General features: G+C 44.1%; 2 protein-coding genes across 3 annotated transcripts in view; one reads left to right on the top strand and one right to left on the bottom strand.

The window, feature by feature from the left end:
- WEE2 (WEE2 oocyte meiosis inhibiting kinase) overlaps positions 1-495 on the bottom strand; it is a 28569-nt gene extending 28074 nt beyond the window's left edge. The window contains exon 1 of the mRNA XM_070514810.1: positions 281-495. Within this exon, the coding sequence (XP_070370911.1) occupies positions 281-349 (69 nt within the window). The 5' untranslated portion in view covers positions 350-495. The remainder of the gene's footprint in view (positions 1-280) is intronic.
- Positions 496-6609: 6114 nt separating this feature from the next.
- The window catches only part of DENND11 (DENN domain containing 11), a 41034-nt gene continuing 32544 nt past the window's right edge, over positions 6610-15099 (top strand). The window contains exon 1 of one of the 2 annotated variants that reach the window (XM_070514786.1): positions 6610-6983. In XM_070514786.1, coding sequence (XP_070370887.1) covers positions 6716-6983 — 268 coding nt within the window. In that variant the 5' untranslated portion in view covers positions 6610-6715. The remainder of the gene's footprint in view (positions 6984-15099) is intronic. The other variant, XM_014859195.3, reaches the window with a different exon arrangement.

Raw genomic sequence — 15099 nt, 5'->3', positions numbered from 1 at the left:
TTCCTCTATTAGCCACAGTTGGGAGAATCTATATGGCATTTGGCCATTCCCAGATTCTGTAAAGTTAGAGCAGGTAATGGGCTGCCTCTGTGACTTAGTCCAAGGCCAGAACCGCAGGCACAGAGATGAGACCTCTGTCTCTGTCTCTTTCTCTCTCTCGCTCTCTCTCACACACACACACACACTCTCTCTCTCTCACTGCTTTAATAGGAAGAAATTAGTAGCGATGGAAAAGACTCCTTCTAAGAGCTGGATCTGTTGTTCCTCAATCTTGACTTACCCTCTCTGCTCCAAGGGGTGGGCTCTGGAAGTCACAAGTAGTTTGGTCAAACATCAGCGTCTTCTTCATACTGCTAATCAATTACAAGATCCCCACAGTGAAGTTTTACCTTCATAAAATGAAACAAAACAAAGCAAACTTTTAAGGATTTTTTAAAGTGTGATAAAGAATTAAAGCTCTTCCAATAAAAGTAACCTCCAGAAGTTCTAAAGACAGAAACTGTCAAAAGTGGTTGTCTCTAAGGAGAGAGAGTGGGAATGGGGGTTGGAGGAGAAGAAATTGCTCCTCATTATATGTCCTGCATGCAATTTGATTATTTAATCTTTGCCATGGATATCTACTTATTAAAATGTTTAAAATAATGTCTAAAAATCAAGTGAATGAATATATACATATGTGTATTTTTTAAACTGGTCCATAAAGTGCCTCAATCACTTCGCTCACTCACCTTCATCTCTTGACCTCTAAACTCTGGACGTCCCTGGGCTCAGTCCCCTAGACTTTTCTCTGTCCTGTTCTGTACACTCACTTGCTTGGAGTATTGTCCAGCCCATAGCTTTAAACCCTGTCTGTAATCTGCTGACCTCTGAATTCATATCTGCATCACAGTCCTGTCTCTTGAACTTCAGATGTGCAGCTGCCCAGTCAAATCTCCCTCTGGATGTGCACCAGGCATCTCAATTTTAGCATGTCTGAAACCAAACTCCTGATCTTTCCTATCAAACCCACTCCTGCTGCAATTTTTTCATTTCTTGGTAAATGGAAACATGCCAAAAATCTGTGAGTAATCATTCACTACTCTGTTTCTCTGCAACCCTGCATCCAATCTGTGAGAAATCCTTTCAGTTCTATTATTATCTCTTACCTGGAGGCAACAGCCTCCTCCTAATGGCATCCCCTGCTTTCCTCCTGGTCTTTCTGCAGCCTGTTTCCATCCAGTATCCAAAGGGATCCTTTTCAAAGGATCCTGTGCTCAGATCCTGCAGGACCTCCCATTTCACACACAACCTGTCTGCCTCCTGCCATTCCCCCTCGTTCATTCTGCTCTGGTCTCTTCACTGTTCCTCCAGATGCCAAAATCTTTCCTCACACGCCTCACTCACCCTGTCGCTTCCTCCAGGTGGCTGCTTACAGGTCACAGACTGGAGAGATCTTCCCTGACAACTTCAGATAGTACCATCCTCATTCTCTGGCCCCTTACCCTGTTTCATATTTCTTCACAGCACTTATCACTACATCATATATCATATATTTAATGGCTCATTTTTAAAATTGTCTGTTTCCCCTGTGCCATCCCCAGTAGAATCTGGATCCCATGAGTACAGGGACTTAACTTTTGTCTGATGCTGTATTTCCATTACCTGGAATAGGGCTTGTCACACAGTAGGTGCTGTGAATCAAAGTGCATGCTGTGCATTCTGTCTGTCCCCATGATGGACACTACTGCAGAATGGATACCTTTTATGAGGTTTCAAGTTTTTAATATTCAACTCTAGTGCAAATTTCAGAGGCCTAAAAGGGAGGGATGTGTTGATTTTAAATAACTTAGTTTTGTTTTTTGGGGTTTTTTTTGGTGAGGAAGATTGTCTCTGAGCTAATATCCGTGCCAGTCTTCCTCTATTTTATATATGGGACACTGCCCCAGTATGTTGATGAGCAGTGTGTAGGTGCATGCCCAGGATCTGAACCCCAGGTCACCAAAGCAGAGCTCACAAACTTAACCACTACCCAATGGGGCCGGCCCCAAGAATTACATATTTACTGAAGAAGAATCAATGTCTTTATATCACTAAGCCAATTTATTCTCTCTGCCAGGTAGGAATAGGTGGCCCTGCTTCCATGATCAATCTGCATAATTAGTTAACCAAGGCAAATCCTAGTGGTCCAGACAGGAGTCCAGACTGTGGGACAAGCTGAGGTGTAATGGGTGAAATTAAGTCAGTGAGTGGAAGACATGAAGAAACGAATCTTCCTAATGGTCTGAGGAGTATCTGCACCCTTATCTGGCCCATGAACTTAAGTCCTGCAGTCAAATACTGAAAGGACCCAAAGCCCAGAGACATCCTGGGGTATCCGATCTGTTCCAGACTTCCAACTTCCTAACATTTATTTTATACATTAGACCACACTGGCTATAATGTCAGTCCCGTCTGCATTGGTATTTCCCTTCACTCTTCCCAAATCATCTGTGCTGCAGGCACTTGTTGGTGTAACCCACGTTGAAAGCACAGTAAATACCACAGAGGCTGTGCTCAGGTTGAGCCACAAATGGTGTAGGGATTAATAAAATGGAATGTGTATTCAAAATTACTAAGTTATTGGGGCTGGCCCCATGGCCGAGTGGTTAAGTTTGTGTGCTCCACTTCAGTGGCCCAGAGTTTTGCCAGTTTGGATCCTGGGCGTGGACATGGCACCACTCGTCAGGCCATGCTGAAGCGGTGTCTCACATAGCACAACCAGAAGGACCTGCAACTAGAATATACAACTATGTACTGGGGGGCTTTGGGAAGAAGAAGAAGGAAAAAAAAGAAGATTGGCAACAGAGGTAAGCTCAGGTGTCAACCTTAAAGAAAAAAACGTAATTCTCATGCAGTTTGAATGAAAAAAACTCACATTTTTTTGAAACTGGATAAAATGACTTTAAATGTCACATGGAAAACTGTGAGAAATAGCTGAAGATGTAAAAAAAAAAAAAAGAGTAAAGAAAAAAGACTACCTCTCCTAGAAATCAAACTTGAAATTATATATATATATATGAAATATATATATGTAATTAGTGTAGTACTAGTGTAAGTATAAACAGGTCAATGGCAAAGAATGATAGATTAATAAATGTCAGTAATATAATATTGTACTTTAAAGGGGAATCATAAATCATTTTTCAATAAAAAAATTTAGAGTCTCACTTCATCATCTCACATATCAATATAAACACTGAACAGATTATGTGGAAAATGAATCTATAAATAACTAGAAGAAAATAAAAGTGAATGTTGGTCAAATTTCTGGGTGGGACCCAACTTTCTAAATGTCAAAGCAACATAAGAAATCGCAGAAAGTTTGACTACATAAAATTTAGAACATCTATATTTCATAAAGCAATTAAGCAGCATTGAAACCACACATAAATTGGAAATGATATAACAAGAAGCATGCCAGACGAAAGGTTAATATTCATACTGCATAAAGAACTCATGCAAATTGATAACAAGAGCATGAAGACCCCAAAGGATCAGTGAGCAAAAGGTATCATGAAAAGACAACGGACTGAAGAGGAAGCATAAATCACCAACACGTATTTTGAAATCATGATCAGATTCACTCAAAAAACATTAACTTAAAACAAAAATGCCATTTTCACCTAACAAATTGGCAAAAAATATTTTAAATGGCAATATCTAACTGGGACAAGAGTGAAATGAAATTGATGCCCTTACACACTTGTGAATCAACAATTTGCCAATCAAGAACCTGAAAGAACATGAATACGTTTTAACCCCGTATTGCCACTCTTGGCAATCTGTCATAAGTCAGCAACCTGATTGGCTGATGGTGCTTGCCCTGCCCGTCACCCCTTCTTCTGTATTTCATATCTTGCCTGGTAGCTGCCTCCTCTGCTCAGCTGTAAGCCTGTGAGAAGGGATGTCTGTCTTTTTCACAGCTGCCCCAGTACTGTGCACAGGGCTTGGCATGTAATAGGTACCTAGTGTTAGTTCAGAGTGAAATTTGGCCAACACTTTAGGCCCAAGAAACACGGGAAAGCCTTGATTGTCCAACAATGAGAGGAAGAATGGTTAAGTAAATTTTCCAACATAACATACAATGGAAACCATTAAAATGCATATAAAAAGTTTCTAATAGGATGGCATAGCATTCATGGTATGATGCTAAGGAAAAAAGGGAATATAAAATTGATATACAGTATGATTTCAACATACGAACACAGACTAGAAAAACATCTAAATCTAACATCTATTTCAAAATATACCATTATTTTTACATGCTACTAAGAATAAAAAATCTCCAAGACAGGGAGTCTGATATGATACCCCATATACAACTGCCAAATAAACCTTCCACGCAGAGAGGGCCAGGCGAGGAAACTTGCTTGTCTCAACTTTGTCACTGGGTGGAGGGAGGAAAAAAGTCACCTGAGAATTTGAACTATAAGCCAGTGTTCACGCTAGCTTGTATTTTGAATTCACACTACCAAAGAACCTCAAGCAGAGAACTTAACTCAAAATAGTCTCAGGTTGGTGTTGCCTCCAGACGGCTGACAAGAGCAAACACCAATCTCTTCTGTGAGAACTTGACCTCAGTGGGGCTGGCACTGATTATGAGTTGCCATAGTAATGTTAAATGAAAAATTTTGCATCCTAGAATTGATGAAATAGGCTAAGCAAAATCTTAACAGTAGCCAACTCAGTGATGAGATTATAGATCAAAAATACTTTTTTATAATGCATTTTATATACATTATACTTTTACATAAATAATGCAGGTATATTTTTTATAATGTATTTTATATAATGTAGATATTTATTATTTTGGAAAGTAAAATAATTTTTTTATTTTAAAATTTAGACATATGGGGTTCTAGGGGAACTCATTTAAAAATATAACGTTATCCTGGCATCTCTGAATGTGATTGCCTCTTCATTCCTTCTTGCCCTTCACAGTAGTTCCCCATCAGAGCTATTCTAATAGCTAAATTCAGTTAGTTGCCTTCCTATCATCTTGGGAAATTCAGTAGACACAGAAACGATAAATCCAATGGTCAGATATAGAGCCTCTTTCAGACTGTGAATGTCTAAGAGGGGTTTCATCACCATCGTTAACATTTGTGAGCACCTCCTATGTGCAAGATACTAGGTTAAACCTGGCAAGAGGGGCCAGTTGTACAGAGGTCTACGTCTCTACTTTCGTTTGCTTGGGTGAAAAATATTTATTGAGTACCTGTTATGCAAGGCACTAGGAATCTGAAGATAGATGTGGTGGCTGGTGAGCTAAAACACACACATAAATGAAGACTGGAAAAGGCTTTTAGGATTCGGACATTTCAGTCTTCTGTTTATATAGCAAATTGATTTTGATTGGGACGGAGATTATGAGTTTATTTCCTGGTATATATACAGCTTGAAGGTATTAAACTAGGGGGTGTGTGTGTGGTGGGGGGGGGGGAGTTCACTCAAAAGGAAGTCAGTCCTTCAGGGGAGAAAAGAGAAAAGTGAGACCTAAAGCTGATGGCTTTGGAAATTGATTAAGGATGTTCTATTAGCCTCCATTTATATTTTAACATAACACTTTGAATGCCTCAACCATTGGGGTAAATCTAGTAGCTGAGTAATCAGAGGAGGTGGGAATGAGAAATAGGCATAGCCGTTAAAATAGTGAGAAGGAATGAGATGAGGAGAAAGACTTGTTCAGATATCCAATTCATCCAAGGTTCAGGAAGTCCTGGCAGTTTGCCTGTTCCCAGAAAAACCCAGTGGATTTATGCACTAGGTGTTAGCCAGGGGACATTTATGAAGATTCATATCCCATGTGCCAGACATGCGATGATATAATTTAATCTCTCTTCCCAAGGAGATAATCAATGACTGCCCAAGGCTGCTGCTTCCAGCCCAAAATCTATGATATAACAATAAAGAATCTATTTATGCAGCATTGTACCCTAAAGAATCGGGACTGCTTTGATCTTTTATACATTTAGTTCAACCCCCTCCTGGCAACGGCGAGTGACCATCCATCATCTCTGAAGACTTAGTCACTGAAATGGATGGGGAGCCCCAGGCAGGGTCCAGGAAGGCCAGGGCCAGGGCACTATCCAGCTTACTCAAGGGCACACCAGACCGGGTTGTACATATACAACGACTCCAGGCCAGACACCAAGTTCACAGCTTCAGGAGACCAGGCCACATCTCAAACCCAAACAACGCCCTGCAGCCAGGGCTCCCCACTTCTGCTTCACTTCCCAGCACAGCGGTAGCACTGGCCACACACCCAGCATTATGTAATACGTATCCGTCACGGCCCATATGACCAGGGGACTTTCAGAAATAATGGGTGGCGTATAAAAATCCACAGTGGTCCAGTTATCCCACCGAATCCTAGGTGAGAAGGCATCTCAACCCAGGCACAGGTAGATCCAGGTGGATGCGCGTCCTTTCACCACACGTTTTCTATACACGAGAACACACACGCATCCCTGAATCCCAAATAAGGCACGCAGTTCCGCGAAACCTGCTGGGAGGACGCCTTCCCGGCGCGAGCTGAAAGTCGGCTCCGGGGGCGGGGCGGCCCGGCGCAGGTGCGGGCCGTGGGGCGCGGAGGCGCGGCGCGAGCGCGGAGCCCGGCGGCCGGCCGGCGAGGGGAGTTCCCGCAGCCCGCCCCTGCGCCCGCCCCTCGCCGCCCGCGGCTCCTCCTCGCTTCGCCATGGTGGAGCGGGGAGACGCAGCGCCGCTGCTGCGCTGGGCCGAGGGCCCCGCCGTCTCCCCGCCGCAGGCCCCGGAGCTGCAGGCTGGAGGCCGGGGCTGGGGCAGCGGCGGGGGCGGCCGGTCGGCCGCAGAGCCGCCGAGGCGGCGGGAGCGCGAGGAGCTGGGTCCCTCCGAGGTGCTGCTGCAGCCCGGGCGCCTAGAGCTGGGCGACGTGGAGGAGGACCAGGTGGTGGCCGTGTTCGTGGTCACCTTCGATCCCCGCTCGGGTGAGAGCCGCTCGGGGACCTGGGGCGGGGAGAGGGTCCCCCCTACCCCTGGGCTTCGGGGGCGGCGGGGGAGGGGCTCGCTGTGCGCGTATCCGCACCCACACACCTGCACCCCACCCCGCCGGCTGGCTCCCGGGGAGACTGCAGAGTGCCCTCGCCAGGTCTGGGCGCGGGACCCGTGGCTTTGTTCCCTGCGCCCTCCGACCGCCCTCTCCTGTCCGTCCCGCTGCTTCTCAGCAGATCCGCCTTCCGCGCGCCCATCCTCAGCCGTGTTTGCACTTCTCCGACGATGGAGGATCCTGTTTGTGGCCGCGGGCACGCCAGCTTTTGTTTTGTTTTCTTGTTTGGCTAAAAGGTTTTTTCCATAAAGAGGAGGAACGACCCCCGAGTGGACTCCTTCTGAAACAGATTGTCCTAAGCTTCAGGTTCTCCGCTTCCCCGCCCTCGCTCCCCGCCTCCCTGCGCGGTAACTTTCCAAGCGGCCAAGTTCACTTTCTCTGACAGCATTATTTTGAGGAATTAATGCTGGGAGCATTAAGGGATGGGACTGAGGGATTAAGCTGGAGACGGATTAAAGGAGAAGCCTCCTCAGGTAGTCTTTTTGCGCTATGTTTGGAGAATTAAAAGGTTGTCTCACATAATCTGTAGCCTAACCGCCTAATAAGAAAGATGTGCGTTTTAGCGGTGAGAGACTTCATGGGGGTTCAAAAGCCAGGGAGCAAGCATGCGCTCTCGGAAGCCTCAGGTGGCCCGGGAGGGCGTGAAGAGCTGCTCTGCTCTCAGTGTTGGAGGACGGAGAGCTGTGTTCGTGGTTCTGGGCCTTAAGAAAACCCAAGTGTGTCTTTCTGTCCGCACCTCCAGTGCGGTTGCTGGAATGTGGAGTGCCTATTAGTGAAGGAAAATATTCTGCTTCTTTCTGGAGGTCCCTTCCTGGTCCTCCAAGGATGAGGGTAGAACCCGGTCAGACAGCCATCCGGAAAAACTTGATGGACTGCCATGGCAAGAGGAAAAGGTGTTAGGGTCCTGAGTTGGGCATTCAGCTGTGGCGGAAGATGGGTGCCCAGGCCCTAGTTAAGGATAATTTACCTTGGCTCGGGGCTTGTAAACCAGCAAGCCTCAGAAGAAAAATCCACGATTTGTGGGAAGGAGAGTAGGCCTTTCTGACTCTTGTCTAGTCCTTGGCCCCGTCCCAATGGCTTTCAAACTTTTTTGACTGTGACTCACCATATGAAATTAATTTTACATCCCAACCAATATGCTCACATACGTACATATGTAACTGAACGAGAAGTTTCACGAAGTAGTATTAACCCCTTCTACATATAGTGCTTACTGGTATTTTCTATTTTTAAAAAACTTTTATGCTTATCACATAGGCTGGTTGACTCACCTGTGGTTGGGCCTCCCACATACCAGTAGTTTGAAAAATTACATTCTTTTTTGACCAAAGTAACCCTTACTGCTAGACAAAAACAGATACTCTGTAACTAATAATATTCCTTATACCCTACCCCATCACCTACAAGTAAATAGATGCAAGCATGAGATTGCTTCTGGGAAGTGTTGAACGGTAACTGGAAGAAATGGAACATTAACAGGGCCTGATTTAGCAGTGGTAGCTCTGGCGGCAGAGTCTAGGGAAGGGAAGGAGAAAAGAGAATCTTACACTAACCGCAGATGGAATTGATAAAATTGAAAAGCTCCACAGAGCTGGGACCCTCCCCTGCCTTCTCAGTCACAGCTGGTGAGCATGGTGTTTTGGGTTTGTGTATATGGAGTGTGTGTGTGTGAAAGGTTTTCAGATGAAGGTGAGTGTGGAAAGGACGGATTGTAAGTGATACTTAGACACTTTGTGCAGGCGTTTTACTGTAATGGTGTTTCACTTAATTCTAATCATTATTCTATAATTTGATTGTTTGTACCAGAGCAAACAGACCAGGGACGACTGACTAGTTTTGAAATATTAACCAGCCAATGAATACTTGACTCTAAGTCCAGTGGTGTTTCTAGCATACTACACTGCCTGAACCTCTGCCTCCTAACTTTTCATCATTACTGTCTCTAGGGACTAGAGGGGAAGGAGAGGAGAGGGAGGGAGAAAGAGTGTGTGTTTTTAACTTTGGTTGATGGTTTTGTTTTGTTTGTGTTTTTTTGGAAAGCTGTTGTTTCCTGCCTATAAACTTTATTTCTCTTCTGTCATCTATCCCAGTCCAAAATGGCACTTTGCATCCTGTAAAAATATTCTGATAGTACCTATATAAAGTAAAAATTACATGATACATCTGCTAAAAGTAGAAGATGGAATGAATAAGTGAATGCTCCTGAGGTTCCCGTGCCTCAAAGGTTAGCGCTAGGACCAGGGCCTTAGTGAGCTCCGGTGAGTCCGCTGTGAGAGGCTGAGGACATCATGGTCTGGAGAGGTGAGATGCAGGCCCTCGGTTGCCTGGTGGGCTGGAGACATCACCAGGCCAGACTTAGGCCTCCTGGTTTTAGCTGTGTCTTCCTCACTCTACCAGTGAGCCGGATCTGCTCTATGTTACTGTTTAATCTTGGTCCACTAAGACTTTTGCCCTTCTTTAGCCTGTGTTTCCAAAAGTCATTAAAGGAATACTGCCTTTTTTTTTTTTTAATCAAAATCAGAGCATATCACAGAAGTTTATTAGTATGTGGGAGAAATTGTCTAGAGTTTCTCTGTCTTGCTTGCCTGCCTATCCATTCCCCCGTGTCTCTCCTGTCTGTGTCCTCTGTTTTCTTCCCTAGGCACTCCTTCCTTCTCCCCAAACCTCCCCTGTTATTACCTGCCCAGGCCACAGATATGTCATTCATCTCCCCACCTAGTGTAGATACCCAAATCAGTGTGTGCAGGGGAGAGAATGGAGGAGGAGAGAAACCACAGCTCTGGCCCACCTGTAAGGTGTGAGTTGCCTATGTGGTGAAAGTGGACGTAAGAGGGAATATGGGGAGTAGTGGATGCTTGTTAGAGGGTGTGTGGGGGGGTCATATGTGCGCACATTTGGGAGGAATGTGCTCAGTGATTCTCAGACTGGTTTATGGGAATAAGAGAGTAATTCTTCTTTAATATCTTTGGATACAAGTTTTGGGTTGGGTTTTCCAGGAAGAGTCAGAAAAAGGCAGAGACATAAAGAATGTTATTTTCTTTGGACTCATGGTTTGAAAATTATGGTTGTTGGATCTACAAATGGCATGAGGATCAGGGGTTCAGGTTCAAGAGAGGTAGAGACTTACACACGTTCACACTCTCTCTCTTACACTCACACACTCAGTCTTGATCTGGAGCAGAGAGTCCTTAGGATGGTGGTGCTGGCCATCTGGGCTACAAAGCTGCTATTGAAACCAGGCCCAGATGCTGACTACGCGAGCTGGCTGGGAGAGGTTGGCAGCCAGAATATTGCTTTTTCATTGTGTTCAACCCATTGTTTAGAGCCTCGATTTTTAATTTTTATTTTGTTCTTTGGGTTTCTAGTAGAATTTCTTTACTTTTCTCTGCTTAATTAAGGGAAAAGGTATTGTCACACTTGGAAATCAGCCTACTTGTCCCTCCCCTGTCTGTAAAGGTGACATAGCTGTCTCACCATGTGACTGAGGACTCGCGTGTGGGCCTGAGGCACATAAAGCTTTGGACCTACCATGAATGACACCTGTGAATCTGCCTCATTGGCCTGTTTCTTTATAAGAGATTCAATTTAAACTGCTACAGTTTCCCCAGAGTTACTTTGTGGGTGTCTGGGAGAAATTCCTACGCTCTGTGTGTTTGTATTGGGGTGGCTCAAGAGGGAGGGAAGTGGTTAAGGGGAGGAGAACCTGCTGAGGCTTTAAGATTTCTCTCCTTTTGTTCTTCCTGATTAGGGATAAATTACTACCTATTCTCCCTCAACCTCTTACCAGTGCCCAAATTACATCTAAACACCTATTTAATTTAGTGCATCTAAATAATGCTCCTATGTTTATATCAAATGAATGTATTGAAAATCACACACACTAATTTTGATCTCCATACACTCTCCATATAGTCAATGAAATACAAGCATTTTCTTTTAAACAATGGGGATGATGGTGGCACAGCGAGAGTAGGCTAGGCGCGGTGTCTGAGGCATGACTTGGAGTGCTGCCCGGGTCATCTGACTCGTGCAAATAATAAAAGGCTCCAGGTATGGGTGGGAAAGTGACCACGTAGAAGGAGAATGGAAAATTTGGAGCTTAATTTTGAGATGCAAAGGGCACTCCTAAAAATGGCCAGCTCAAACAGAGGCAAAGAGAAGACCCGTTCTGCTGGGCAACAGAAGAAAGTCTCTTGGGATGATTGACTCTGCCATGTCCTTTCTCTGTAGTTTCCATCAGATGTCAGTGGACTACAGTTGTGGTTAATTTCATTAATCCCACATTGGCAAAATCTTTCCCAGGCTGTTTGGTGATTCACCTGCTTGCGGTTTTCAGGGAGAAGTCAGTCTGTGGCCATCTGCTGTGAATTCTGTTTCTTCTCTTAAATTCTATGGAGAGTGAGGTAGGAGTGGGAATCCTAACCCCCAGCAGTTGCTGAGTGCCCACTCTGGGCCAGGAACTGTGTTTGGGCTCAAGAACTTTGCCTCTAGTCCTTTGCACCACCTTGGCTGCAGTGATGAGAAAAACAGAGGCACAGAGCCATTCAGTCATCTTAAATCGCAGAGCAGGGAGGGGCAGAGCCCAGAGTCGAGCCCGGCTGCCTGCCTCCCGTGCCTGCACTCCCTCCCCACCACGCCACTGCCCAGGGTAAAACGATATGGGGCCTGTGAAATGGAAGTTTTTTCCCATGTAAAATTAATGCATTGGAATTCAGCCATGGATTGGCATATGGCTGACTTGAAATCGCCAAGATTAATTTCTTCCTGCCTCAGGTTTCTTCATACTGACTCTCTTCCTTTGCTTTGGATACACCCTCATCCTAGTGGTTTTAAGACTATTTAAAACTACTTAATACCAAAAAGTCAAGCGATATGGGCTGTTAACTTTTCTGGTGTTGGAGTCTGAACTAAATAATCTTCTGAGGTTTCTTCCATCTCTGGGGTTTGGTGGCCTCCCTCAGAGGTGCTTATATAGAAATGGGAGACAGGCAGCCCCCTACATGGGTAGGATAGAGTGTATCTCACTTGATATAGAAGCTTATAAACATCAGCTCTGGGGACCCCTCACATACACAGCTGCCTGGCTGGCCTTCGCAACCAAGGAGTGCAAGGTTCAGACCATCTGCATCTACAACCAGGCTCAGCATTGCCCTCTGGCTTCCCCTGGGTAAGTGAGCCACCAATCCAGTCATCTGTCGGTCTAGGGTCCTTTAAACAAGCACGTATTTGCCTTTGCATGAGCCCAGCACCTGGCACTGTGCTACCAGGGTACGTTCCACTAATATTTCTTGAGACTGGCTGAAGGTACACAGTGCAGACTGCCACATTTGTGCCTCGTGAGGTCCTGTGGACACTCCTCATAAGTTGTCTCTGCAGCTGGAGGCTAGGCAGGGCCTGTAGGTAACTGTGATAGGCCCAAGGTGTGGCCCAAGAAGAGAGAGGATGTGTGGATGGAAGGAGAGAAAAAGGAAATAAGGCACTGGTCAGTGTTGACTCCTCTCTCCGTGACTGACTGCCCCTGGGCTGGGCCCTTCTGTTGATGCCTTCCAGGCCCCAGCTCCCTGGCTGAGTTTCTGAAGTGTGGGGAGCGTATTTGGAAGAGCAAAGGGCTTAGAGTGTGACGACTGAGCCTGGATAAGGAGCGTTCGGTGTGAGGTTTTTCTGGCATTAAATGGCTTGCCACCAAGGATTGTTATATTTGCAAAGTCATTTTCCTTTAAGCCTCTACAAGTTTCATATGTAAACTGGTTTCCAATTTTTTAAAATAGTGGAATATTTCTGTTAAAGGATGACCTTCAGCCATGATGCCTCTTAGTTCCCGTATTTATAGCACATTGCCTCAGTTATTTTTGCTTTTGCACAATCCTGTATGCTTAACCTTTTTTTTCACATCTTCATTATTTTCAATTGTGTTCCTCAATTTGTATGTTGAAATTTTTTAAACCTCAAAGAAGTTGGAAGAATAGTACAGTGAAAATCTATGTATCTTTCACTTGAGTTCCCATTTGTTGACATTTTGCCATATTTGCTCTATCCTTATACAGTCAGTTCTGCTAAAATACAAAATATGCGTTTTTAAAAATCACTGTGCTAGGGGCTGACCCAGTTGCGTAGTGGTTAAGTTCGCATGCTTTGCTTCAGCAGCCTGGGGTTCACAGGTTCTGATCCTGGGCGCGGACCTAGCAGCACTTGTCAAGCCATGCTGTGGTGGCATTCCACATAAAATAGAGGAAGATTGGCACAGATGTTAGGTCAGCGACAATCTTCTCAAGCAAAAAAGGGAAGATTGGCAACAGATGGTAGCTCAGGGCCAATCTTCCTCACCAAAAAAAAAAAAAAATCACCATGCTGTGAAAATCATGCAGTAAAAGTCACTGGGCTTATGGGAAAATTGAGGTAAGGGGCCCAACACTCAAAACTTTATCAGTGACACATTTAAAAAAGATAAGGACATAACACAAATGGTAGGACAGTTTGTAATGTATGTACTCATATGTGTTAGATGGTTAAAAAAGACATAAACACTCAAAATATGGCACTTTATCTTAAAAAAGACCTGAGATTTGCATATGAAGGTGGGTGTTGGAAGGGTTGACCTTGTGAGTTAGTGTGAAGTGGGGGAAGAAAGTCTCTGTGAACTTGGATGGAAAGTAATAGCACTAGAAGTGATAGGCGTGGCTCATAATGCGCCGGGTGACTCAGGTCACCCACAGATGTTTGAGGGGTGTCTGTGGGGGGGGGGCTCCGTTCAGTGGGGTGCAGTTTCCTGCATTCACAGTGTGAACCTTGTGATCCAAATCATGCCTCAGTAGACATGAAATTCCCTATCATCGAATTGTTCCCTGATATATCAATTGCTCTGGAACAAATTCAGCCAGTGTTATAGCAGAACTGACTACCTATAGATGTACTTTTCTTTTTTTTGCTGAACTATTTGAAAGTAAGTTGCAAACATCATGACATTTCATTTCTAAATACGTCTGTATAAATCTCCTAAGAATAAGGCCATTTTCTTATATAACCACATATCATTTACTACCCCCGGGGTAATTAACCCAGGTTAATTCTTCTATTAGCTTTTTTTAATTAATAATTTTATTTTTTGAGCAATTTCAGGTTTACAGAAAAATGAGCAGAAAGTACAGAGAATTCTCACATACCACCTTCCGTCTCCCTTACACAGCTTCCCCTATTACTAACATCTTGTATTAGAATATGTGATATATTTGTTACAAATGATGAACCAATTTTGATACATTATTATTAACTAAAGTCCATAGTTTCCGTTAAGGTTACCCCTTTGTGTTGTACGTTCTATGGGTTTTGAAAAATGCACAATGCTATTTATTCACCATAACAGTACCATACAGAATAGTTTTATTGCCCTAAAAATCCTCTGTGCTCCACCTATTCATCCTTCCTTACACTCTGATCTTTCTTCTATCTCTGTACTTTTTCCTTTTCCAGAATGTCACATAGTTGGAATTACATAGTATATAAGCTTTTGAGACTGGCTTCTCTCACTTAGCAATATGCGCGTATGGTTCCTCCATGTCTTTTCATAGCTTGATAGCTCATTTCTATTTATTGCTGAATAGTATTTCATTTTATGGATATCCCACAGTTTGTTTATTCGTTCACCTATCAAAGGACATCTTGGTTGCTTCCAGTTTTTGGCAATTATAAATAAAGCTACTATAAACATTTATACGCAAGCTTTTGTATGGACGTGTTTTAAACTCATTGGATAAATACGAAGGAGCAGGATTGCTGGGAAGGTATGTGTAATTTTTTAAGAAATGGCCACACTGTCTTCCAAGGTGGCTGTACCATTTTGCATTCGTACCAGCAATGAATGAGAGTTCCCGTTGCTCCACATCCTCATCAGCATTTGGTGTTTTCTGTGTTTTGGATTTTGACCATTCTAATAGATGCATAGTGGTATCTTGTTTTAATTTGCAGGTCCCTGGTGACATGTGATGTTGAGCATGTTTTCA

This window comes from Equus asinus, chromosome 1 (assembly GCF_041296235.1).
Source record: "Equus asinus isolate D_3611 breed Donkey chromosome 1, EquAss-T2T_v2, whole genome shotgun sequence".
Taxonomy (NCBI): domain Eukaryota; kingdom Metazoa; phylum Chordata; class Mammalia; order Perissodactyla; family Equidae; genus Equus; species Equus asinus.
The sequence above is the reverse complement of the archived record's forward strand: the minus strand, read 5'-3'. Positions and strand labels throughout refer to the sequence as shown.